This window comes from Dipodomys merriami, unplaced genomic scaffold, assembly GCF_024711535.1.
Source record: "Dipodomys merriami isolate MVZ:Mamm:240054 unplaced genomic scaffold, mDipMer1.0.p SCAF_28, whole genome shotgun sequence".
Taxonomy (NCBI): domain Eukaryota; kingdom Metazoa; phylum Chordata; class Mammalia; order Rodentia; family Heteromyidae; genus Dipodomys; species Dipodomys merriami.
The window spans coordinates 14,697,619-14,725,173 of record NW_027204270.1 but is presented as its reverse complement, the minus strand read 5'-3'; the positions used below and the strand labels follow the sequence as shown (position 1 = coordinate 14,725,173).

The window sequence follows — 27,555 nt, the reverse complement described above, 5'->3', positions numbered from 1 at the left end:
ATTTGCCTATTCTGAATTTGTTGGTGGTGGTGAGGCTTGAACTAAGGGCTTGGGTACTGTCCTTGAGCTCTTTTGCGCAAGGCTAGTGCTCTACCACTTCGAGCCACAGCTCCACTTCTGGTTTTTTGGAGATGAGTCTCACAGGAACTTTTCAGCCCTGGCTGGCTTTGAACTTGGGTCCTCAAATCTCAGCCTCATGAGTAGCTAGGATTACAGGCATGAGCCACCATGCATAAGCCTGGCTTACTCTGATAGTTTATATAGTTTATAGGTTTAATCATGTAGTAGTTCATTTTTTTAAAAATTTTTTTGGGTTTTTTTGGGTCCATTCGTGAGGCCTGAACTCTGGGCCTGGGCACTGTCCCTCAGCTCTTCAGCTCAAGGCTAGCGCTCTACCACTTGAGCCACAGCGCCACTTCCGGCTTTTTTCTTTTTGCTTATGTGGTGCTGAGGAATCGAACCCAGGGCCTCATGCATGCAAGGCAAGCGCTCTACCACTGAGCCACCTTCCCAGCCCATGTAGTAGTTCAGTATAGCTGAATAATTACTTACATGGAATTTATCCTTTTGTTAGCCAAAATTTGATGGACATTTAGGTTGTTTCTACCTTTGACTATTACGCATAATGTGGCTATGTACATTTTGTATGTGAACCTATGTTTTTACCTCTCGCCTATAATATCTAGAAGTGGAACTGCTAAGTCATAATTTTTGCCTTTGTGAACAACTATTGCTAAAGCTGCAGTAGCAGCTGCACAATTTTTTACATTTTTCACCACCAGGGTAAAAGAGTTCTAAAAGTATCTTTGTTTTTTTGTTTTTTTTTTTGTTTTTTTTTGTCAGTCATGGGGCTTGAACTCTGGGCCTGGGCGCTCTCCCTCAGCTCCTCAGCTCAAGGCGAGCGCTCTACCACTTGAGCTACAGTGCCACTTCTGGTTTTCTGGTGGTTTATTGGAGATAGGAGTCTCACGGTCTCTCCTGCCGGGTCTGGCTTTGAACTGCGATCCTCAGATCTCAGCCTCCTGAGTAGCTAGGATTACAGGCGTGAGCCACCAGCGCCTGGCTGTCTTTGATTTATTATGGCTATAACTAGTAGATATTGAGGTATTTCATCATAGTGTGATTTATACTAATGATGTTGAGCACCTGTTAATTCTTGTCCCTTTTTTTGTTTGTTTAAAAAAAAACTAGAAGGGGCTGGGAAGGTAGCTCAGTGGTAGAGTGCTTGCCTTGCATTCATGAGGCCCTGGGTTTGATTCCTCAGCACCACATAAACAGAAAAAGCCAGTGCCAGAAGTGGCGCTGTGGCTTAAGTGGTAGAGCGCTAGCCTTGAGCTGAGGAGCTGAGGGAGAGCGCCCAGGCCCAGAGTTCAAGCCCCATGACTGAGAAAACAAAACAAAAACCCTTGAGTGGAGGTGTCGTTTGTTTTTGTTTTAGGAGTTTTGTTGTTGTTGCATTTTGTCATTTGGGAGGGCAATGGGGATGCAGAAATAGAAGAAGAGTGAACAAATGTAGTCATGCTAGTCAATAGACACCCATGGGAAAGGCAAATTTTGTGGGCAGGGATGGGAGGGGGAAACAGGGATGATTAAAAGAAATCTGTTCATTACTTGGCTTATGAAACGGTAATCCTTCTATGCAACACCTTAATGGTAATAAAATTATATTAATATCTTTTCAGAGCAGTCCATTGTAAGCTAATAAAGGAAGAAAACTCTAGGTTAAACAAAATTAGTTTTTTTTCTTCTGGGTGCCAGTGGCTCTCTCCCCAAATCCTAGCTACTCTAGAGGCTGAGATCTGAGGGTTGTAATTTGAGGCCAGCTTAGAGAAGCCTGTGAACTTATCTCCAGTTAACCACTAAAAAGCCAGAAGGGCCAGCACACAGGCCCTGAGTTCAAGCCCCAGAACCAGTACTCCCCCAACCTCTGCTCCCCAAAATAGGCTCTTAAAAATAGTTTTGCAAGCACAGTGCTAATGACTCATTCCTGTATAATCCTAGCTATTCAGGAGGTTGAGATCTGAGGATTACCATTCAAAGCCAGTTTAGACAAGGAAGTCTGTGAGATTGATCTCTAATTAATCACTAAAAAGCCAGTAGTGGAGCCGTGACTCAAGTTGTAGAGCACTAGCCTTAAGCAAAAAAAAAGTTCAGGGATAGCACGCAGGCCTTCAACTCAAGCCCCAGGACTGGTACCCAGAAAAATGTTGTAAGTTGTTTTAGTAACAGGTTTTTAATTTTGGGGGTGAGGGATGGGGAGGATACTGGGATTTGAACTCAGGACTTCATGCTAGCTCACCTTATTCAGCTTGCTTGAGGGAGCCGGTGCTCTACCACTTCTGCCAAGCCTCCAGCCCTGCTTTTGCTGATTAGTTCCCCCCCCCAACTTTTTATTGTTATTGTACTGAAGGGTTACAGTTACTTAAGTTAGGTAAAGAGTGCATTTCTTTTTGGACAATGTCACCCCTTGCCTTATTCCCAGTTTTCCCCTCCTGTTTAGACCCACAAGTTCTATAGTTCATTTTAAACATAGTGTCTAGTGAGCACCACTGCTGGCATTTGTACACCCTTTGTCCCTCTATTTCTGTGCCCCTCCCCCAAGGACAGATAAATGACCAAATAAGACAAAGCAAAAGAAAAACCCTCTTATTTCCAATTTGCTGATTATTTTTTGAGATCGAGTCTCAAAGACTTCTCTACCGAGGGTGGCTTTGAACCTCTGGATCTCAGCTTCCTGGGTTGCTAGGACTATGGGTATACCGGCATCCTGCTTCTGTAAGATTTTTATCTTTATAATTCTTTGTTTACCCTGGAACTTGAATTCAGGGCCTGGGTGCTGTCCCTGAGCTTTTTTTTTTTCTTCTTCTTAAGGCTAGCACTCTATCATACTCCACTTCCATCTTTTTAGTGGTTAATTGGAGATGAGAGTCTCAAGATTTCCCTGCCTGGGCTGCTTTGAACTGTGATCCTCAGATCCTCCTGAGTAGCTAGGATTACAGGCATGAGCCTCCAGTACCTGGTTTTGCTGTAAACTTTTAAAAAGACAAATGAGCAGTGTGTTTATTTTGGGGAGAAACTAGAAAGGAGCTAGAAAAACATACCCACTCATTTGGGGTCAGCAAAAACAATCTCTGTTGCTAGCTAGGATGGGGAACTAGCTCTCAAAATACTTGGGACAGACACACATGCTACCTACAGATGTCAGCCTATATTGATCATTTTGTATGGTCCTCCACTGATGCTATAAGTGTCCAAATGGCCCCTGGAAGAAAAAAGGTTCCCTGCTCCTGGAGAATATCCATATAAGGAATGAAAAGCAAGCTGAGGCCAGTTTAGACAAGCCTTGCTTCAAGAGTTCTAAGATTTACGTAACATAATATAGATAGATAGATAGATAGATAGATAGATAGATAGATAGATATAGATCTATATCTATATCTCACTACAGGGCTTGAACTGAAGGACTGAAGCCCAGGGTACTGTTCACTCTAAGCCGGCACTCTACCACTTAAGCCATAGCTCCACTTCTGGCTTTTTAGTAGTGAGAGATAAGATTCTCATGGATTTTTCTGTCCCAGCTGGCTGCCCCAGCTGCTATCCTCAGATCTCAGCCTCCTAAGTAGCTAGGGTTACAATAGCTTTCTACCCAATACTTTGCTAAAAATCTAAGTCATTAGTAGAATGGGGAAGATCTCTTAGTCTTCTTTATTCCTGGAGTGTAAATTACTAGTAAGATTGGAAGTCTTAACTCTCCATATCATTTAATTTGTTTTGATAAGGATTCTTTATCATCAGTTAGGTACAATTTGTTTACTGCTTGAACTCAGAGCCTGGGCACTGTCCCTAAGCTCAAGGCTAGCACTCTACCAGTTGAGCCACAGTGCCACTTCCAGCATTTTCTGTTTATGTGGTACCGAGGAATAATACTCAGGGCTTCATGCATGCTAGGCAAGCACTCTGTCACTAAACCACATTCTCCAGCCCTTAGGTACAGTTTTGTTTGTTTTTTGACAGCCCTGTGGCTTGAACTCAGGGCCTGGTCACTGTCCCTGAGCTTCTTTTGCTCTAGGCTAGCACTACTACTTGGGCCACAGAACCACTTCAGGCTTTTGCTGTTTATATCATACTGAAGAATCCAAACCAGGACTTCATGCATGCTAGGCAAACACTACGGCTAAGCCACATTCCCAGCCCCTTAGGTACAATTTTTAAGGAAATGCACCTTTCATAGTTGAGGGATGACTATTATTTGCAACTTGTCTTTTCTCCCCTTTCCCCGCCCCATGGAATAGTTAGAAACACAGGCTTATCATTAGACAAACGTAGCATTTTGGTTAACTACATGTTTATATACATGTTCATAATTGACCATACTCTGGAGTATGGTGAATGTTAGGCTGGTGTATTCATTCCTTGTTTTATTTGTTTTTGTTTTTTTAATTAATTTACTTCATTGGTATTATGGAGGTATGTACAAATTACATTTATATGAGTCAGGTACTGAGTACATTTCCTTTTTTTTTTTTTTTTTTTTTTTTTTTTTTTTTTTTGTCGGTCGTGGGGCTTGAACTCGGCCTGGGCGCTGTCCCTCAGCTCTTCAGCTCAAAGCGAGCGCTCTACCACTTGAGCTACAGCGCCACTTCCGGTTTTCTGGTGGTTTTATTGGAGATAGGAGTCTCACGGTCTCTCCTGCCCGGGCTGGCTTTGAACCGCGATCCTCAGATCTCAGCCTCCTGAGTAGCTAGGATTACAGGCGTGAGCCACCAGCGCCCGGCTACATTTCCTTTTGTACAGTGTCTTCTGTTCCCTCATTCTCTTCCATTCCCTCTCTCCCATCTCATTGTGTGTGAGTATCTAAAATCTTGTATAACTTCTTATATCTAAGTGCATTTTATATCTAATTTGCACACATCAGAAACAACATGTGCCATTTGTTTCTCTGAGCTTGGCTTACTTCACTTAACATGATTTGTTCTGGTTCCATTCATTTCCCTGCAAATGAAATTATTTTGTTCTTTCTAATGTCTGTGTAAAATTCCATTGTGTATAGAAACCATATTTTTTGGGTCCACTCATCTGTTGTGGGGCATCTGGGCTGTTTCCATATTTTATCAGCCCTTTTGGGGCATCTGGGCTGTTTCCATATTTTATCAGCCCTTTGGCTTTAAGTCAGTATCTCCTTTTGTAGCTCAGGCTGGCCTTGATCTTGGTTTGTAAACCAAGCTGGCCTAAAATTTGAGATCTTCCTGCCTCTGTATCCTGAGTGCTAGGCTTACACACTACCAGCTCTAGTTAACTATTTTTGTCTGAAAGTTATTTTGGTCATTTGTTGAATTTACAGTGTATTCATTATATGTACACAGTGGAAAAAAAATCCAAAACAAACTATTTTTAGGAGTTGTAGGGAAACTCAGTGATTTAAATTAGACAGTGCCATAATGTAAAAATTATAGATCAAGTTAAACTGACACAGAATTGTTTCATGAAGCTTTAATTGTATTATTTTTTTGATGTCAGTTGTGGGCCTGGGTGCTGTTCCTAAGCCTTCTTCCTTAAGGCTGGTCCTCTACCACTTGAGCCACAGCTCTGCTTCTAACCTTTTGGTAGCTAATTGGGGATAAGAGTCTCTCAGACTTTTCCCACCCATGTTGGCTTCAAACCATGATCCTCAGATCTGAGACTCCTAAGTACCTAGGATTGCAGGTGTGAACCATAGGCACTTGGCAGAAGGCTTTAGACTTTTAATAACTACTTATTATAAACTTGTTTGTTCCTTGCTACATGCATATATTTCCTTTAAAATTTGAAGTTAGAAAGCTATTCATATTTACTAGTGGTTCCAAGTAGAGTCTGATTTCAGATGTTCACTGTATTTAACACATGCTGGTATAATCTCCTCATAGGTAGAATACAGAGAGATGGATGAAAGTTTGGCCAACCTCTCAGAAGATGAGTATTATTCAGAAGAAGAGAGAAATGCCAAAGCAGAGAAGGAAAAGAAGCTACCACCACCACCTCCTCAAGCCCCACCTGAGGAAGAAAATGAAAGTGAGCCTGAAGAGCCATCTGGTGAGTAGGGTGACCAACCATGACTTCTTTTATTCTAGAAATAAGAATAGGTGGATATTCTACTTGACAGTATTATGTTATTTATGTCTTCATCTTTGGTTTCTGCTTTGCTGTTGGGACTCTTGCCTTGTGTGTCTATGTGTATGTATACATATTGGCAGTTTCTGTGTGTATTTCTGTACATATCTTGGAGGAAAGGAAAGGATGGTACTGTTCTGGAAGGACAGTGGCAATGTAATTTGGGTAGAAAGTAGGGAAAATAAATGATTAGAGAAAACATATAACCTTAAACTCAAAGAACTAGTTCTGTCAATGATTTTTCTGATGATAGCTTAAAGGAAACATGATTTGCAAATTAAAAATTAATATACTTTCCAATAAAACCTTTATAGTTTGGGTCAATTTTGAGAAGAGCACTTTTTTGGTGAATGATTGTAAATAAATATATATTTTCTTTTTTTTCTTCTTTTTTTTTCTTTTTTTTGGTCATGGGCATGAACTCTGGGCCTCGGTACTCTTCCCTCAGCTCTTCAGCTCAAGGCTAGTGCTCTACCACTTGAGCCACAGCACCACTTCTGATTTTCTGGTGGTTAATTAGAGATTAGAGTCTCACAGACTTTCCTGCCTGGATTGGCTTTGAACCACAATCCTCAGATCTCAGCCTGCTTAGTAGCTAGGATTACAGGTGTGAGCCACCAGACCCAGCTTTCTTTCTCTCTCTCTCTTTCTCTCTCTCTCTCTTTTTTTTTTTTTGGCCAGTCATGGGACCTGAACTCTGGGCCTGGGCGCTGTCCCTCAGCTCTTCAGCTCAAGGCTAGCGTTCTACCACTTGAGCCACAACGCCACTTACAGCTTTTTCTGCTTATGGGATGCTGAGGAATCCAACCCAGGGCCTAATGCATGCAAGGCAAGCGCTCTACCACTGGGCCACCTTCCCAGCCCCTTTCTTTCTCTTTTTTTATTATTTTTTATTTTTTGGGTCTGGTCGTGGGGCCTGAACTCTGGGCCTGGGCACTGTTCCTCAGCTCTTCAGCTCAAGGCTAGCGTTCTACCGCTTGAGCCATAGCGCCACTTCTGGCTTTTTTCTTTTTGCTTATGTGGTGCTGAGGAATCGAACCCAGAGCCTCATGCATGCAGGGCAAGCGCTCTACCACTGAGCCACCTTCCCAGCCCTTCTTTCTCTTTTTTTAAAGACATAGTCTCTGTAGCTCATGTTGGTCTTGAAACTTGGAACTTGAGATTCTCCTGCCCTCACCTCAGGAGTGCTGGGATAATAGGCATGAACTACCAGGCCTGGCTCCTTGTAATCATTTTTATATTTCATTAACTCCAGGCCCACTCACTTCAGTAGTCTTTTTAGCCCTATATCTTCTTATTAAATAGTCGTACAAAGAGGTTTCAATTCCAGAAGTCAGGTTATGAGTGCAATGCATCTTGATCCATGCCACTGCTATATCTTTTTAAAATAAGATCCCAAGCTGGGCGCTGGTGTCTCACGCCTGTAATCCTAGCTACTCAGGAGGCTGAGATCTGAGGATCGAGGTTCAAAGCCAGCCCGGGCAGAAAGTTCATGAGACTTTTATCTCCAATAAACCACTAGAAAACCAGAAGTGGTGCTGTGGCTCAAGCAGTAGAGCGCTCGCCTTCTTGAGCTGAAGAGCACAAGGACAGCACCCCAGCCCAGAGTTCAAGCCCCATGACCGACCCAAAAATAAATAAATAAATAAATAAATAAAATAAGATCCCAATTTCATATCATATCTGTTACAGCATCAAGTATTAATTTTAACTCAGGCTTAGAGCTGAATTCTGACTAAAATTCTTAAAAATTTATATAATTTCCAAAGTAAAATGTAGTAAAGGAATACTATTTGAAAACAGTGAAAGATTAGATTCTGGTTTCTTTCATCCCAAAGTTTTTCAAGAAGTGATTTTTTCTAGAACTTAAAATGATTTATTACTCATGTCCTTGTTAGAAAGTTTCTCATCTCAGTGGTGACAAATGTCTAAACACATGCCTAATTTTTTTAATATCAACACTCTCATGTTGTTGATTTTTCCTCTTATATTTAGCTGTCTTCCCTTCTTTCTGTCATAACTCCACCCCTCCTTTACTCCTCTATTCATTGTTTTATACTATTTTTGTTCCTTAACCTTTTTTTTTCTTCTGCCTTGGCTGTGCATCTGCTAACAAAATAGTTGTCATAAGAGGCTGCTACTTTCTCAGGTCAAGGGCTGTCTGAAGTATTATGCAATGATGCATAACATATGCATCTGATATCTCAGATGCTACTTTACCTTCTCTTAATGTGGTCCTCAGTATTCTCAGTATGATAAACTTTTTTTATTTTCTGCTTCATCTCTTTCCTGCCTAGAGGCCAAATCTCTGTGCTCAGGACAAGCTGATAATCTCTTTATCCTCTGAAAATTTTAAACCAAGTTTTGATTTGGGTATTTTCTTTTTTGTGAATGAAGTATGTTTTTATTACATAAATGCCAGGCATCGTTCCTATACAGAGTATTGCAGCAAAGGGATTTAGGATTTGAAGAACCATCCTTTTTCTACTTACCCCCCCAAAAAAACAAACAAACAAACAAACAAACAGAATCAACCAGACATCAGTAGCTCACATCTATAATCCTAGCTATTCCAGATGCAGATCTGGAAGATCTTAACTCAAGGCCAACTAGGCAAAAAGTTTGTGAGACCGTCCCCCTCCCCCCAATCTTAACTGAGTAAGCATTAGCTGAGTGCTGGTGGCTTGTACCTATAATTCATTTTTTTTTTTTGCTGGTCGTGGGGCCTGAACTCTGGGCCTGGGGACTGTCCCTCAGCTCTTCAGCTCAAGGCTAGCACTCTACCACTTGAGCCACAGCACCACTTCCAGCTTTTTCTGTTTATGTGGTGCTGAGGAATCGAACCCAGGGCCTCATGCATGCAAGGCAAACGCTCTACCACTGAACCACCTTCCCAGCTCCACACCTGTAATTCTTGCTACTTAGGAGGTTAAGATCTGAAATCACGGTTTGAAGCCAGCCCAGGCAGAAAAGTCCATCCTAGCAAAAGCTAGGATGTGGAAGCATGGCTAAAGTGGAAGAGCACCAGCAATGATAGAAACTTGAGAAAGAGTGAAAAGCCCAGAGTTAAAAGCCCAGTACCAGATTGCACACACAGAGACATAGATACACAAAGAATTGTAATAAGTATATTACAGTCTTAAGAGAAGATGCTTGTTTCCCACTAAACCTTTTTATTTCCGTTTATATAGTGACAAGGAGTTTATTTTAAAAATAGATAACATTTGCCTACATTTCACCCTTACCAATTTTTAAATTTTGGAAAATTTTGCTTTGCTTTCTGAAGTGTTAATTTTAAGTAAAAAGAACAACTTTGAGCTAGGCACTGATAGCTCACATCTGTAATCCTAGCTATTCAGATGGCTGAGATCTGAGGATCATGGTTCAGAGCTAGCCCAGGCAGGGTAAGTCTGTGAGACTTATCTCTAATTAACCACCAGAAAACCAGAAGTGGAATTGTGCTAAAGTGGTAGAGTGCTAGCTTTGGACAAAATAGCTCAGGAACTGTACCCAAGGTTTAAGCCCCAGGGCTGACAAGAGAAAGAAAGAGAAAAAAAAAAACAACTTTGTTCATTTGGAAAGCACAAGTCTTGTGATATCAAAGGATCAAACAATTTGGAGAAGTTCTAGGAATGCCTGGAGAGGAGGAAGCTAGAAAACCATATTGTGGGTAACCTTGGTCAGGAATTTGAGCAGGTGTGGAGTAATAGGAATCTAACTCAGGATTTTTTAGCATGCCAGACAAGAATTGTAATACTAAGTTTAGGTTCTGTTACATAAAAAAGGTTGAACTGCTATATTGCTGTAGAAGAATCAATCTGATATTCTGTGTAAGAGATGGGGTAAAGGAATAAAGATGAGGATTGGAGAGACAAGTACTTTGGTAATTGGGTTTAGTTGATTTCAGCCAGTGGAAAAATGTTCTCGGTATTATTTGATATCAAATATCAGTTGATATTTTGGGGGAGGTTGTTGGGGTTGGAACTTCGAGTTTCTTCATGCTAATAAGCACATACTCTACCACTGATCTATATAGCCAGACTCCAAAGGTGGGGTTTTTTTGTGTTTATTTTTTAACAGAAACAGATTTTTTTTGTTGTTGTTGTTCTTGTTTGTTTTTTGGATTGGGTTTGTTTTATTGGGAAACAGTTTTCTAGATTTAAACATTGGTTTTGCATTTTCAGTTTTTGATCATAACTTTCTGTAGCGTTGTGTAGTTCTGATAAATAGGTAAATAAGAAGCTTTAATATCAAATACTGTTTTTAAACCTACCTTATTTTGTTTAAATGTTTCTGTGTATTTTTGTACTTACTGTATATCACGACATATTTGTTTTCAAAATATGATGGTTTTGTGTCCTAGAACCTTTTCTGTAAAAATGAAAACTTCCTCTCTTTCCCCTTAGGTCACAGCAATGATCACCTGTTCATTGAGTATGTTTGATTATTAATAGTGTCATATGACAGTGGAGCATCTATAAAAGAATAAAATTTCATTCAGTTGTACTTTACTAGTTTAGAATAATTCCCCCACCATTGAAGTAGCCTTCTATTGGAAAAAAAATTTTTTTGTTATTTTGTTTCATTTTGTTATCCTATGTACTGTTGTAAATTTTGGCAATAATGGGGATTAAACTCAGGCTTCAGGCTTGTAATATGCCATTTGAGCCACACCTCCAGTATTCTATATATCTTGGATCATTCTTCCATTTTTATTTTCATACAAAAGCATGCTTTAGTTCTCACCTTTACTGTCTTAGCAACTGAAATTTACTATAAGAATCTTGATATTTCCAAGTCTTAGATTTGTACTACAGAACTCTGATTTGAAAAGATATATTTTATTTTGAGTTAGACGTAGTTTCGTTGTATATTGCCTGAAACATTAATGAAAATGTGTTGGAGGGGAGGCAGTATTGAAAAGTGCCTGCTTGAACAACATTCCTAGCTCTAAAAGGAATCTTGGAATAGGCTATTAGGATACCTTTCTCAAGGCTTCTTCAAGTTAATGAAATTCTCAGTAGATTGATGAGAAGTGTGTGTGTGTGTGTGTGTGTGTGTGTGTGTGTGTGTGTGTGTGTGTGTGTGTGTGTGTGTGTGTGTGTGTGTGTGTGTGTGTGTGTGTGTGTGTGTGTGTGTGTGTGTGTGTGTAAAAGAACTTGCCCGTATGTGCCTTTTTTTCAGTGAAACAGGCTTCATTAAGCATTGGTTAACTGCTGACAAATAACAGCTCTATGCTGTTAATATAATCTACTTTATTGATGGAATTAGGAAAGATGCTTATCTTGTTTATATTCTTTTGGGCTAGAGTTTTTCTATTCTAGAATTTATTTCTTTCTTGAACATGGCATCTTTGGAAGTATAAATATGGTTAAAAGAAAAGCTGTTAATAAGTTGACAAAAATCATTGATGTGAGAGTTTGGCATAACAAAAAGTCTGTTTTCAATTTTACAATTTATCACATGACTCTGATCATGTAACAAACTGTGAGGTGAAAGTAATTTAAAACTTTACATTGAGTTGGAAAGCTTAGCTCAGTGGTAAAGCTTTTGCTTAGCCTGAGCAAGACCCTAACCTGTAAAAATGCTAAATAACCCATATTATATGAAAGGTATAGGTAGAAGTTTGGTTCAGTGACATTTGATCACAAGGGCAGTTATGAAGATTTTCACATGACAAAAGATTGAGGAACAAAAAGATTTGATTATTCATAATAAAGTGCAAACGCAGAATCTTTTAAATTATCTTTCAAAATGAAGGGAAGGGCTGAAAAGGTGGCTCAGTGGTAGAGTGCTTGCCTCCCATGCATGAGGCCCTGGATTTGATTCCTCAGCACCACATAAGCAGAAAAAGCCGGAAGTGGCGCTGTAGCTCAAGTGGTAGGGCTCTAGTCTTGAGCTGAAGAGTTGAGGGACAAGCCCAGACCCAGAGTTCAGCCTCTACAACCTACCAGAAAAAAAAAAGAAGGGAAACATCAAAACATTGTAAGCTTGTATTAACTAATTTTCTATGTGAATTGCCTTATTAAACATTGTGCCTTTATTAAGTTTTGTTGAAATTCAGCTATATATTTTGGAATAAACAGTATTTTATTCTTAATAAGAATTTACTCTTTAAAAAAATCTAAAATCCAGCCAGGCGCTGGTGGCTCACGCCTGTAATCCTAGCTACTCAGGAGGCTGAGATCTGAGGATCATGGTTCAAAACCAGCCCGGGCAGGAGAGACCGTGAGACTCCTATCTCCAATAAACCACCAGAAAACCGGAAGTGGCGCTGTAGCTCAAGTGGTAGAGCGCTCGCCTTGAGCTGAAGAGCTGAGGGACAGCGCCCAGGCCCAGAGTTCAAGCCCCACGACCAACAGAAAAAAAAAAAAAACACCTAAAATCTGTATAATGTTTGTATTTGTCAATTACATCATTGCTTATTTATTCAGTATATGAATCCATTAAAAAATTGAAGAGAAAAGCCAAGGATTGATTTCCTTACTTAAAAAAAAGTAATCCGTGCTGCTGATAGCTCTTCATTTTGTGTGGTTCTTTGCTTGTAAAGTGCCTTGCTCTCTCTGCAAAGCCAACATATTGACAGCAGTTGGTAGCAGGTGTTGGGGATAGTGGCAAGTACCTGGGTAGTTATGGTCAGAGATCAGGTGAATAAATTTGGGTTGTTTTTTTTTTTGTTCGTTTTTGTTTTTGTTTTTTTTAGGTCGTGGGGCTTGAACTTGGGGCCTGGGTGCTGTCCCTGAGCTCTTTATGCTCAATGCTAGCATTCTACCACTTTGAGCCACAGTACCACTTCAGGTTTTCTGTTGGTTAATTGGAGATAAAAGTCTCTGGCTATGAACTACAATGCTCAGATCTCAGCCTCCTGTGTAGCTAGCATTACAAGTGTGAGTGACTAGCGCATAGCTTAAGTTTGGCTCTTTTTATTATTTTTTTATTTTTTTTATTTTTTTTGGGTCCGGTCGTGGGCTTGAACTCTGAGCCTGGGCGCTGCCCCTCAGCTCAAGTCTAGCACTCTACCACTTGAGTCACAGCGCCACTTCTGGCTTTTTTTTTTTTTTTTTGCTTATGGGTGCTGAAGAATCAAACCCAGGGCCTCAAGCATGCAAGGCAAGCGCTTTTACCACTGAGCCACCTTCCCAGCCCCTTTATTATTTTTTTAAATCATGTATAACAATTCTCAGATTTCTCTCTATATACCTACATGTGGAGTCAGAGGAGGGGTAGCTTTCAATTTTGGTGAAAATTACCTCTACAGGAAAAATTACAGGATTTTTATTACACCTCACTGCTCAGTAGAAGACCTGTCTGTAGATTTACCAGATGTGTCTGGGGAATTCACTTCTAATAGATTGTCAGATTGTCTTTTAGACCTGCTAGTGTGAAGTAAATGCCTAGAATTATTTGAATACTAATCATATGAAATACGATGCATAATTGATTCAGAAAACAGACATAGGATTAATTTTATTGATTTGTTTTTCTTGAGTAGCATCATTTCAAATTTCTGACTTAGAATTGTGTCTAAAATAATTTACCAGAAGACTAAGGAAAATAATATGACAATCTGAAAAAGATGATCTAGATCAACTCAGAATTTCTGTATTTTGAGAGATCTATAACTGGACCAAGATAACTAAACTGCATAACACTTAGTCCTACTCTACTCTCAGATTATTTATATAATGCCTGGCATAAGATGAAAATGTATACATATTTAATAGAAGGGGGACCTCATTTGTGCATTACATTTCAGTTTAATTCTAGAAGGTCTTTGAGGCAGGAAGGGCCAAAAGTAGAGGATTGGTTATGTGGAGGGAAATTTCCTTTCAAAAAAGAAATAGTTATTCTAATCACAAAATAAGATTCTTCCAGATGTGGCTCCTCACTCACTTTATTCTGCCCACATAAGCTATATAACTATACTTTGATGCTGGGATAGTGCTGGATCTTAAGAGTTCAAAGATAAAGATTAGACTCTTCTGCAAAGAATTTGGTCCAAACGGGTGCAATTGGCTATACACTGTAGTAAGGACACTACAATAAAGTTGGATACAAAGTGGCGAGAGAATTCAGAAGTTTTAATTTTTAAAGTGTTAGTTAACAATTGTATGAATCTATTGTGTAAGTCTGTTTTGAAGTAATATATATTTTGAAGTAATATATATTTTGTTGACTAAATCTAGCTAATTAAAATAGACATTACCTCCCATAGTTATCTCTTTTGTGGTGAGAATGCTTAATATTCTACCTTCAGTAGTTTTCAAGAATACAATGTGTTATTACTAACATAGTCACCATATTGTACAATTGCTCTCTTAGTGTTTTAAAATAAAGTTTTTGTTCACAATTGGATTTGGGAAATATTACATTAGACTTAAAAGAATGATGTTGAAGCAATTTTAGGTTCATTGGGTTTTAACTCTTTACTGCTTTTGTCCGGCAAAACTGTTGAGTTAGATGCTTGGTCTTTTGAGAGATTGAGCTTCTTAATGTATGAGTAAATTTTATTGATTATTTTGCCTTTTTTTTTTTTTTTTTTTTTTTTGTCGGTCATGGGCTTGAACTCTGGGCCTGGGCGCTGTCCCTCAGCTCTTCTGCTCAAGGTGAGTACTCTGCCACTTGAGCTACAGCGCCACTTCCAGTTTTCTGGTGGTTTATTGGAGATAAGAGTTTCACGGACTTTCCTGCCCAGGCTGGCTTTGAACCCAGATTCTCAGATCTCAGCCTCCTCAGTAGCTAGGAAAACAGGCTTGAGCCACTGGCGCCCAGCCATGTTTTGCTTTTTATTAAGGATAAATTATTTGTTTAGTTGAGCAACTTTATTTTCTTAATAACATCTTAGATTATTATTATTTTTTGCCACCATTGTTTATTTGATTTGGTTATATTGTACTTAAAGAGTGCCTCATACCTGTAATCCTAGCTACTCAGGAGGCTGAAATCTGAGGATTGTAGTTCAAAGCCAGCCTGGGCAGGAAAGTTCTTGAGACTCTGGTCCTGTGGCTCAAAGTGGTAAAACAGTGGTCTAGAGAGCAAAGAAGCCCAGGGACAGTGCCAATCCCTGAATTCAAGCCCTAGAACTGACAACAACAACAACAAAAATAACAATCAAAATCTACTTGTCAACTCTATCAAATAACAAATGTAACATTTTTGCCATATTTACTGATCACAAATGTTAAACTTTTTTTTTTTGTTGTTGTTTTTGTGGGTTGTGGGGCTTGAACTCTGGGCCTGGGTGCTGTCCCTCAGCTCTTCAGCTCAAGGCTAACACTCTACCACTTAAGCCACAGTGCCACTTCTGGCATTTTCTGCGCACATGGTGCTAAGGAATCGAACCCAAGGCCTCATGCATGCAAGGCAAACGCTGTACCACTGAGCCACCTTTCCAGCCCACAGATGTTAAACTTGTGAAGATAGGATTTTGTGGGTTTTTTCTTTTGTTTTTTATATTTTATTTGTGGAACACAGATTGATGCTTATGAAGTTATATCTTCTTCATATAAGTCTAAACCTAAGGTTTACTTACAGTGGGAGGGAAATTGTTCATATCTAGGAAGAAGAAAATTGTCAGAATTGAGAATCTCAGATTGAACAAAGCAAAAGGATTTTCTTGTTAGAAACTTTTCATTGTTATCTGGTATGTATTGTTACAATAGTACTTCTATCTATCTAGCTAGCTAGCTAGCTATGCCAGTCCTGGGGCTTGAACTCTGGGCACTGTCCCTGAGCTGCTTTTGCTCAAGGCTAGCACTCTGCTACTTGAGCCACATCAGCACTTCTGCCTTTTTCTGTTTATGTGGTACTCAGGAATTGAACTCAGACTTCCTGCATGTTAGGCAAGCACTCTACCACTAAGCCACATTCCCAGCCCACAATAGTACTTGTAATAGAAGCTCTAAAATAACGTTTAATATTCTCTTTAAAACTGAAAGACCCCAGACTCCTGGGATACTTTCATCAATGGGAGGGCACCCCAGAAACTCAGACTCCAGGCCGGGAGATGCAATAAGCAAGAGGAGTTTATTTGATGTTTGCGCAAACGGACTCTCTGTCCCGAGCAGACAGGGTTACAAGCCTTCTTTTAAAGGCAAAAACCACAAGATTAATGCATAACACAAAGCATCCCATGATTGGTCCATTTAAAGGTCATCATATAGCTGGGCGCTGGTGGCTCACGCCTGTAATCCTAGCTACTCAGGAGGCTGAGATCTGAGGATCGCGGTTCAAAGCCAGCCCGGGCAGGAGAGACCGTTGAGACTCCTATCTCCAATAAACCACCAGAAAACCGGAAGTGGCGCTGTAGCTCAAGTGGTAGAGCGCTCGCCTTGAGCTGAAGAGCTGAGGGACAGCGCTCAGGCCCAGAGTTCAAGCCCCACGACCGACAAAAAAAAAAAAATAAAAAAAAAAATAAAGGTCATCATATATGCCAACAATCACTTTGCCATGCGGGAAATTTTGTAACACTCTTTGTAAAATGACTGGCCCATGGTTGGTTTAAGGGGGGGTTTACATGGTTACAGGCCTATGATTGGTTGACATTTGGCTTAGCTTGTGGTCTTGCCAGGTGGTCGTTATCTCAAGGTCCTGTCTGGGGAATTTCTAAATGGGAACTGAGGAACACGTACTGTCTACGACCACTGACCTTGTCTTGGGGCCGACACCTGGGCTCTGAGACTTTACCCAATTCCTTATTTCCAGGGGGGGGGGGGTTGGTGTTAGCTCAAGCAAGCAAGTTTACAGAAGCAGAGTCAGCAGTTAGTAAATTGTAAAATGGACGCAGCCCTAATTTTTCTAATTCTTCAAAACAAGTTAGCAACATAACACAGCATCTGAATTATGCTTTTCTATGGAACATTTTGAGGTGTACTATATGAACCAGTGCTTTGCACCCACATAGGTAATTATCAAGATCTCTACTGTGGAATGTCTAGGTAAATAGCACATGAAAATTCAGTCTTTCCATCATTTCTAAAAGATTTACTTTTTTCTCTTTGGCTTGTAGAGCTCTTACTTTCCTCCTCTTCCTCCTCCCTTCTCCTCGTTCCTCCTCCCTCTACCCTCCTCCTCCCTCCTCTCTCCTCTCTCTTCCCTCTTGTCATGGGGCTTGAACTCAGGGCCTGGGCACTGTCCCTGAGCTTTTTTTGCTCAAGGCTAGCATTCTACCATTTGAACCACAGCATCACTTCCAGCTTTTTCTGTGTATGTGGTACTGAGCAATGGAACCCAGGGCTTCATGCATGCTACCAAGCACTCTACCGCTGAGCCACCTTCTCAGCCCTGAGCTTTTTATTTCTTTGGATAAAAAAAGTAAGCTTGCATCTGGGGCCTGGGGCCTTACCCTGTAATCCTAGCTATTTGGAAGTTTGAGATCTAGAGATCATGGTTCAAAGCCAGCCCAGGGAAGGAAACTCCATGAGACTCTTTATCTTCAATTAACCATTAGAAAACTGGAAGTGAAGCTCAGTGCTGGTCGCTCACGCCTGTAATCCTAACTACTCTGGAGGCTGAGATCTAAGGATCATGGTCCAAAGCCTCCCCCCGGGAAAGTCCGTGAGACTCTTATCTCTAGTAAACCACCAGAAAACCGGAAGTGGCCCTGTGGCTCAAGGGGTAAGCTGAAGAGTGCAGGGATAGCACCCAAGCCCAGAGTTCAAGCTCCATGACCGACAAAAAAAGAAAAGAAAAGAAAACTGGAAGTGGATCTGTGGCTCCAAGTGTGGTAGAGCGCTAGCTTTGAGTGAAAAAGCTCAAGGACAGCGCCTGGGCCCTGAGTTCAAACCCTACAGAAAAAAATAAGATTGTTAAACTTCCCACTGGTGCGACTTTAGTGGTGCTGTTACGGTTCTAGGTAGGCTTCCATTTCGAGCAGAACAGTGTTCCCTGTTCTAGACCTTTAGGTTTAGGTCAGTGTTTTAAATTAACCCTGGGATTGCTGTTTTCGTCGAAACCCACAAATTTCATTTAGAATATGTTTTTGACACAGTAGGAATCACAGCACTGTTAAAAGGCCTCTTCTGTGTGCTGCAAAGGAACCACTCCCTGAGGCTTTTTCTTCTGTCTTGTATAGGCTACATCTAAAAACTCAATTTACTTGGTTAACTTTCTTCTTGTGGCTATAAATCATGTATTCTGTAAGCAGATAGGTTGCAGGAAAGAAATGAGCAGTTTACACGAATGATGTTTTTAAGAGAGTAGGTAGGCAGCATGAGGTAGCAGTAATTACTGATAAATCCTTTCTCAATTTTTACTGCCTTTGGTGTGGTCAGTTTAGCTCTGTTGACCAATTACTTTTTTCAACTGTGTCTTTCTTCATGCTCATAAGTCATATAACTGCCTCAGCATCTGTTGAATTTTTTGCTACCCCCAATTTTCAAGTCTTTTTTTTGGGGGGGGGGTCCGGTCGTGGGGCCTGAGCTCTGGGCCTGGGTGCTGTCCCTCAGCTCTTCAGCTCAAGGCTAGCGCTCTACCACTTGAGCCACAGCGCCACTTCCGGCTTTTTTCTTTTTGCTTATGTGGTGCTGAGGAATTGAACCCAGGGCCTCATGCATGCAAGGCAAGCGCTCTACCACTGAGCCACCTTCCCAGCCCCCAATTTTAGTCTTTTTAAACCCATACTTCTGAGTTTTCTTTATTTCCAGCTATCTTTAGGAAACAGTCACTTAATTTTACTTGCTTATATTCCAAGTTTTCCATTTTTTTCCATTGTATTACTACTAGTCTTTTGAGTTTAAAAACCTTAGAGTCATCTTGAGAGTATTTTATCTGTTTTGTCAAATCTATTGTTCTATCGTAGCTCCCCCTCTCATTTTTTTTTGGTGCAAGTTCTGGAGCTTAAACTCATGCCGTCCCTGAGCTTTTGGGCTCAAGGCTAGTGTTCTTAGCACTTGAGCTACAGCTCTACTTCTGGCTTTTTTGGTGGTTGATTGGATGAGTCTCATAGTCTTTCCTGCTCTGGCTAGATTTGATCCTTATCCTCAGATCTCAGCCTCCCGAGTAGCACTAGGATTACAGACCGGCTTCTTCATAATCTTTTGATTTGATATGTCTTATCTGCTTACCCAGTATTCAAAGTGGGTTTCACTTCACATTTGAATTATTTCAGTAGCCTTTCAGTTGGCTCTCCTTTTGTCTGGGTCCCTCTACTCCATATGTACCAAGAGGCCAAATTAGTTTAACTAGAATATGACTTGTTTTACTACTTTCTTTCAAAAACCATTACTATTAAGATACCTTAGCTGGGAAGGTGGCTCAGTGGTAGAGTGCTTGCCTTGCATGCATGAGGCCCTGGGTTCGATTCCTCAGCACCACATAAGCAAAAAGCCGGAAGTGGCGCTGTGGCTCAAGTGGTAGAGCGCTAGCCTTGAGCTGAAGAGCTGAGGGACAGTGCCCAGGCCTAGAGTTCAGGCCCACGACTGGACCCCTCCCCCCCCCCCCCAAAAAAAAAGATACCTTAATTTAGACTCAAAGATGACCCTTCCCTCCACTTGTCTCCCATTACTCTTTCTACCATCTGCTATGGTAAACAGGTGTCCTGCCCAGTTCTCCGCATACTCAATGTCTGTTTTCTTCTTGCCTGTGAAGGTTCTGGCTCTTAGTGGTGGTTCTTGTTTTCTCAGTCTATCCAAATGTCTCTAGACTTGTGCAAAAAAAGCTTCCCCAATCCTTAAGTGTGTATTAGCTTATTCCCTTAAAAAACAAAACAAGCTGGGCACTGGTGGCTCAAAGACAGGCCAGGTAGGAAAGTCTTATCTCCAGTTAACTACCAAAAAAGCTGGAAGTAGAGCAGTGGCTCAAGTGTTACAGTGCTAGCCTGAACAGAAAACATTCAGGCCCTGAGTTCAAGCACCAGAACCAGCACTTAAAAAACAACTAAAAAACTTCTTGGTGGAATTTTATCCTCTTTGCCCAAACAGATGATAAAAATCCTTTGGGAACTTTACCTCTTCTGTGTTTGCATTTATGGTTGGCAGTTTGGGGGTCAGGTATTCAATAAATATCAAGTTAAATGAGAAACAGAACTAATTATTAACACAGTAATGATTACATGGCCAAAGATTATTTTAACTTCTGAAATGTTGTCCTTGCAAGTTTATCAAGTTCATTTTGAGATAAACAAGTTCACAGTCACCCTTCCTTTTCTTTCCTTCTCTCTTTCTCTCTTCCTCTCTTTTTCTCCTCCCTTCTTCTCCCCTCCCCTATCTCCTCTCTCTTTTTCTTCTCTCCCCCCCCCCTCTTTCTCTTTGAATTTCTTGCTTTTCTGCTATCCTGGGGCTTGAACTCAGACCTGAGTGCTATCCCTGAGTTTTTGTTTTTGTTTTTTGTTTTTACTCAAGGCTAGTGTTCTACCACTTGAGCCACAGTTCTACTTCCAGCATTTTTGTAGTTTATTAGAAATAAGACTCCAGAGTAGCTGACATTACAGGAGTAAGCCATCAGCACCTGGCTGGCTACACAGTCACTTTTATTCTGTAAATTTGGCTTTATTATCAATCTTTTTTTTTTGGGGGGGGGGTCAGTCGTAGGGCTTGAATTCTGGCCCTGGGCACTGTCCCATAGCTCTTCAGCTCAAAGCTAGTGCTCTACCACTTGAGCCACAGTGCCACTTCCAGCTTTTTCTGCTTATGTGGTGCTGAGGAATCGAACCCAAAACCTCATGCATGGGAGGCAAGCATTCTACCATTGAGCCACCTTCCCAGCCCCAGCTGTAAATGTTTATATGTGTACTATTACTAGCAAAATGGTTAGCTAGGTGTGATGATGTACATTTGTAATCTCAGCACTCAGGAAGCTGAGGCAAGAGAAGTGAAAGGCATCCTGGGTGAGACCCTATCCAAAAAAAAGAAGAAAAAAGTAACCAGGTACCTGTGATGCATGTCTGTAATTCTAACTACCCAGGAGGCTGAAATTTTGAGGATCATGATTTGAAGCCAGCCCAGTCTTGAGCTATAAAGCCTAGCACAAGTGTAGGGCCCTGAGCTCGTGTTTCATATGCCAAAAAAAGAAAGGAGGAAGAGGGGGGATGGGAAGGAGGAGAAAAGGGGGGAAAAGAGGAAAAAGAAAAAAGAGGGAAGGAAAGAGGAGGGAAAAGATAATCCTTTTCAGCTTTTTGGAGAAAATTTTATAGTTACAACTAGTAACCTCATGTTTTTACTTCTAAACTTACAGCAAGCCAATTTTAGCACTTTTAAGTTTTGTTTTCTATTTACATTATTTCTTGCAGATATGTCTTCTGCTTGGTTTACTCTTTATTTGTCTGCTTGGGAGTTTTATTCCTTTAAGAAAAATTTTGTATTATGAAGGATTCCTTTAAAAAAATCTTTCCAGGGTATTGAATACTTTTTATATTTTTCCCATACTTTTTTTGGGTGGGGGGTGTTGTGGGGCTTGAACTTGGTCTAAACACTGTTGCTGAACTTTTCTGCTCAAGGCTAGTGCACTCAGGGACTTGCCTGCCTTTGCTGACTTTGAACCAAGATCTTCGGATCTCAGCCTCCTTAATAGCTAGAATTACAGGCATGAGACACTGGTGGCCAGGCTCAAACTTGTTGTTGTTGTTTGTATGTTTGTTTTCTGTTTTGGGACTCAAGACCTGGGGGCTGCCCCTGAGGTCTTGAGGTCTTTTGCTCACGTCTAGCAAGCTACCACTTGGAGCCAAAGTGCCACTTTCCAGTTTTCTGGTGGTTAATTGGAGATAAGAAAGAGCCTGATGAGCCAGGTGTGGGTGCCATGGGCTGAAGGCTCAGTCCTGTAATCCTAGCTACTTTGGAGGCTGAGATCTGAGGATCATGTTCAAAACCAGCCTGGGCAGGAAAGTTCGTGAGATTCTTATCTCCAATAAACCACTAGAAAACTGGAAGTGGTGCTGTGGCTCAAGCAGTAGAGCACTCGCCTTGAGCTGAAGAGCTGAGGGACAGCGTTCAAGCCCATGACCGACACCCCCTCCTCCCCAAAAAAGGGCCTCATGGACTTTCCGGGCCAGGCTAGCTTTGAACTGTAATCCTCAGGATTTCAGCCTGCGGAGTAGCTGGGATTACAGGTGTGAGCCACCATTGCCCATCTCCAAAAGTTTTAATAGGGAATAAATGTGCCTCCATGGCACATGTCAGGAGCAAAATCATTGACTATTATTGTAATGTGCAAATATTGAAAACTGTGTTTGCTTTCCTATTGTGGCCTCCTCCTGCCCCTGATATGATTTAGTGTTCTGGTATACTTAGTTCTGTTTGGAACTGAAGCAGCAGTGGTTAACATTTTTTTTTTTAACCCTATGACATAGTTTTTAATGAATAATTCCACAATTTACTAAGATTAAATTACATGTGATTTAAACTTTTAAGTATAATTTAAACAGTAGGACCTATATTTTCAAGATGTTTGTAGATTGGGTTTAGTAATTGCACTTGGTCTTCATGATTATGTGCCATTTTCCAGGGACTACAAACAATATATATGTATATTGTGCTTTGACTCTTGACTGATTATACCTTTCTAGAACCTCAAGACCATTAGACAAGAACATAGTGACATAATCTTAGAAGATTTTTTTCTCTTTTAAGTAGAGTGTCAAAAACATTTATTTAAATTTTGCATATGCATAAGGATGAAAATTTCCTGTTCCATTTAATGCAAATAGTACTTTGCAGCTGAAGCATTTGAAAATAAGCTGTTTAATGAATCTTGCACAGGTTTAGATTACTGGAAGATAATGTTTTGTGTCTTCCAAAAGTTGCACTGTTGTTTTCTCGTAAGTATACCAGGTTTCCAGAAACTGAAGACAATAATAGCCTCTGCCATTGGTAGATTTTGGAAGCGTCTGGAAGATAGGCTGTGTCTTATCTGTTTTAGATTGAATTTTCAAGCTTTGACTCTTTTCCTTGAAGTTACTTTTACAAATTAATCAATAGGGAAAATTCCTTAGCAAGATTTCTGGGTTAGCTTGAAGTGGAAGGTCTCCCTCTACCTGCTCAAGATCTTGCCTGTTTCCCTCTACCTCCCTTTACCCCACAAATGTGTGACTGTAGTGCTTGGCCTCTACCAGTTTCTTAGGGTGTACCTTAAAAGGTTTTACTAAGGAAATATTGTCATGTGAAGCTTTAGTTTTTGTGTATGGCAAATGGAACTACTTTTGGAGCTGCACCTTTTTAATTATATGCCCTGTTTTGAGGAAAAGGGGAGAATTTTTTTCACTAAAATTATGTCTCTCATTGTCTTATTTATCTTTTCAGAAAAAAGTTAAAGAAATAATGAATAGATGTTGAATTGTAGGAATTTCAGGTCCTAGAGTCGTCACACCCACTCTTTGTGCAGGAATGGTTAGTAGAAGACATTTAAAAACCATTTTCACACACACCCCCAGCCTAGATTAATTAAGACTGGCAACAGGAATTTAGTGATTAGAAGTATTATATGCTTTGTTTCACTGTCTTTCAGCAAGAATCAGTGTGTTGGGCCTTGATTCCAGAAGAAGGAGATCTCTATGGGTTTACTAGTTGGTGGTAAAATCATGACTCACCAACTATTAGGCCTTTATGTCCAGATATTATCTTAATTTATGGAGTAAGGTCCCTGAGTTCTCCTCTTTCCTTCCACAGGGCAAGCAGGAGGACTTCAAGACGACAGTTCTGGAGGGTATGGAGACGGCCAAGCATCAGGTGAGGGTGGCATTAGATGCTTGCCACTTAGTAGCAAGAGCCGCCAAGTCAGGGATTGATGCTTGCAAATTTTTGGCTGTGGTATCCACATCTTAGCCAGAAGCACAGGGGAAATCTAACGCACAGAACAGAGTAGTTTAGCAGTAGAGTGTAGCCAGACAAAGGCAAGCAAAACCTGTTGAAGTCCTCAGGCCGATCTCAGCCCTCCACTTTTCTTCACTTTTTTGAGGAGATGGCACATTTGTTTCTCACCAGCAGTAGTTGAAGTAAAAGTAACTTGATGTGAGAAGTAGAAATAGGAATTGTGTACCTTTAAAAAGAAAGTGAAAAATAACTCCTTGGGTAAAAATTAGCTTTTAAAAAAGTATATTCAAAGCTCTTACTTTCCAGGCCAGACAATACAGATTTTTGCTAATAGGAAAAAATAAAAAGTTCGTAGGAGCCACCATCTGGAAACAGTTTATTGCAGGAATCCAAAGCAACATGTCTAAATTTCATCCATTTCCTTTTGTAGGATTTTTCTGTGTGTTCCTGGGATGAACGCTGCTTTATAAATGCATCTTGATAGGATTGAGCTAGGTATTACCTTACTGTAGGAGGTTGTTGTGTTTTAGTTAAGTCTACTTTAAAATTATTTGCCTATTTTTGTTTATTTACTTTTGGTGGAACTAAGATTTAACTCTAGTTCTCTAGTTTGCCTAAGGCAGACACTCCTATCACTTGAACCACACCCCTTGCCCCTTTTACTTTGTTTTTCTGGTAGGGTCTCACATTTTTTTTTGTCTGGGGCTGGCCTCTGACCAAGATCTTCCTACCTGTGACCTCCCACTTAGGTAACCAATTTACTGATTGAAATAATCAGAATTTCACTAACCTTTTGCTCAGGCTGACCTTAAACTGCAATCTTCCTGATAGCCCTTTTCCCACATCACTAGAATTACAAGCATGTTCTACCACTACATGTCTGTTGCAGTTAGCATATATAGCAGGTACAGAGTATTTGTATTTTACTTTCCTGGATCAAAGATAGTTCTGCATTAATAGGCTCCAGATGTTAGGAGTGGACTTTTTTTGATGGTATGACTTTTTTTCTGTTAATGTCTTGGGCTTGAATTCTGGGACTGGGCGTTGTCCTTGAGCTTTTTTTGCTCAAGGCTAACGTTCTACCACTTAAGCCACAGCTCTACTTCCAGTTTTTGGGTGGTTCATTGGAGATGAGAGTCTCTTGGACTTTTGTGGCTGGCTATAAACCACAATCCTCAGATCTTAACTTCCTGAGTAGCTTGGATTACAGGCATGTGCGATCAGGCCCAGCAGAAGTGGACTTCTTTAAATGAATTTGGAGGTAAATCGGTACTTGTTTATTTTAGAGGAATTGAAATTCTCATTGTAAAAATATTTATGGAATATAAAGCATTAAGAATGCACAAGTAGATCTTCTTGGAACTGCTGAGGAATGGGCCTTCTTTTTTCATAAGACATTACTCTGCTGCTGAAGTAAGCAATGTGGTGTATTGCTGAAAGACAGACAGACTTTTATTAAAACTAAGGTGCTATTGAATTTCTGTTAGTATATCATGAGTTTTCATTTGTCCAGGGTGAGTGATGGTGACTATTCTGACTGAACCCTTCTTTCTTTAGGTCTTCATTCTGAATGAGGCATTTGTGAAACAATCAGAGTTAGAAACTGTCTATAAATGATCACCATTCTTCTCTTTCAATGAAGCCAAATGACCCTACCTTCATGGGATCTTGTCTTAAAAATCCAAGTTGATGTGTAGATCTTAAATCTCAGAGCTAGTAGGGAACTTGAGGTCATCTTGTCTGGCTGGCTACCTGCCCTGAACAGATAGGATTCTGTTTCCTCTATTTTGAGTTAGATCTCAAAAGAAGCCTGAAGAAATTTAATGACTTGAGTAAGGATAAAACAACAGTTGTAGGGGACTGAGAACCAGGGATCAGCTTCTTAGTAAATGTAGATTATTCCTAATAAACCATTTAAATCAGGCATATACCCTAATAGTTTAAAATCTAAAGTATAAGAAATAACTTTTTTCTTTCTCACTATCCTCTTACTATTCCTTATTCTTTCTGTTTTGAAACTTGTTTACTCACATCAAGTCTTGTATAGGTTTCCATCAGGTTTTTGTTTTTCATTTTTTAGCTACAAGTCTAGTTATAGTTAATTTACTTTTAAAAATGAAAGATAAGAGACAAGACCTTTTTCTGTTTACTTCTATTTCAGTACGTTCCTGTAGTCAGTAAGGCTGTGTTTTATCAGAAGTAGGAAAACCATGTTATGGAATGGAAGGTCTATAATCTCATCTTCCCTTTTTTCCTCTTCTTCCTTCCCCTTTTGTAAATTTTGCAGTACTAGGATTAATCTCAGGGCCTCACTAGCTTGCTAGATGAGCTCTATACCACTTTAGTGCCCCTAGTTTTGAAAAATATTATTCCCTTAAATACTTAATTTTTCTATGTTTTAAACCAATAAGAAAGAGCCAGTGCTTTAGCATGATTGTATTCTGGAAAGTGGTGATAGATCCGCCTGTGTGAAGTTATGCACAGGGAGGAACTGAGCAGAAGTTAAGACTGAAGTAGGCAGCCCTAGGGTAACCTTTGGAACATTCAAGATTTCTAAATTTCCAGATCTGTTAAGTGCAAAACTACATTCCTGGGCCAGTACAGATTACTTTTTTTTTTTTTTTTTTGTCAGTCACAGGGATTGAACTTGGGGTTGAGACGCTGTCACTGCATTTTTGTACTCAAGGCTATTACTGTACCACTTTGAGCCACAGCTCCACTTCCATTAGGGATGTTTGATTGGAGATAAGGTTCTTACAGACTTCCCTGCCCAGGCTAGCTTCAAACCATGATCCTCATGTCTCCGTCTTCTGGGTAGCCAGGATTACAGGTGTGAGCCACCAGTACCTAGCCCTACTTCTGAATTTTATGTACTATTGGTTGGTACTTGAAATGATCAAGGACAAATTTTAAATGAATTGCACTCTAAAGATGTTTTCCTTGAAAAGTAGCACTTAGAAGCTGTATTATCCAAAGTGAACTGTGGTAAACTTTGGTATAAGAAACATGCCTTGACTTTGGTTCTGATTTGGTTAGGTTCCATATTAACATTTCTGTTTCTTTGAAAAGAGGGTATCCTTTTCTCTTGTAGGTTTTTCTGTGTGCGTTTGATAAGTGTCCTCATTCCTTGAATAATAGTCTTATCTACAAACACAAAAGGAAAGAGATTTTAGAGGCTATTTTTTATTTTGAAAATTAATGCCATCACTTACTAGTTTTTAAGAAGGCGGTATGGGAGATATAGGTAGAAAAGAACATTATTCCACGTATTAATGTCACATCTTTTTTTTTCCTTGCATTTGTCTAAAGTTTTGATTTCCAGTTTATTAAGATACTTTGAAATTGCCATAAGACCTTAATTTCTTAATTGTTAATATTCTCAAAAGGCCCAATTAGTGAACTGTATTAGCGTGGTTCGTTCCCCCCTTCCCCCAGTTGGTTGTGGGGCTTAAATTCAGGGCCTGGACATTGTCTCTGAGCTTTTGCACATAAGGCTAGCATTCTACCACTTGAGCTATAATACCACTTCTGGTTTTCTGGTGGTTAATTGAAGATGAATCTCATGGACTTTCCTGCGCGGGCTAGCTTTGAACCTTGATCCCCAGATCTCAGCCTCCTGAGTAGTAAAGTGATTTTTGTTCAGAGCACTTACAGTGAAGAACCAAAC

At 40.2% G+C, this 27,555-nt stretch overlaps 1 protein-coding gene across 2 annotated transcripts in view; it reads left to right on the top strand.

Annotated features, from left to right (window-relative positions):
* Positions 1-27,555, top strand: part of Kdm1a (lysine demethylase 1A) — a 70,496-nt gene that overhangs the window by 3,285 nt on the left and 39,656 nt on the right. Inside the window, exons 2-3 of one of the 2 annotated variants that reach the window (XM_070037670.1) lie at positions 5,904-6,069; positions 23,745-23,804. In XM_070037670.1, the coding sequence (XP_069893771.1) occupies positions 5,904-6,069; positions 23,745-23,804 (226 nt within the window). The remainder of the gene's footprint in view (positions 1-5,903; positions 6,070-23,744; positions 23,805-27,555) is intronic. The other variant, XM_070037671.1, reaches the window with a different exon arrangement.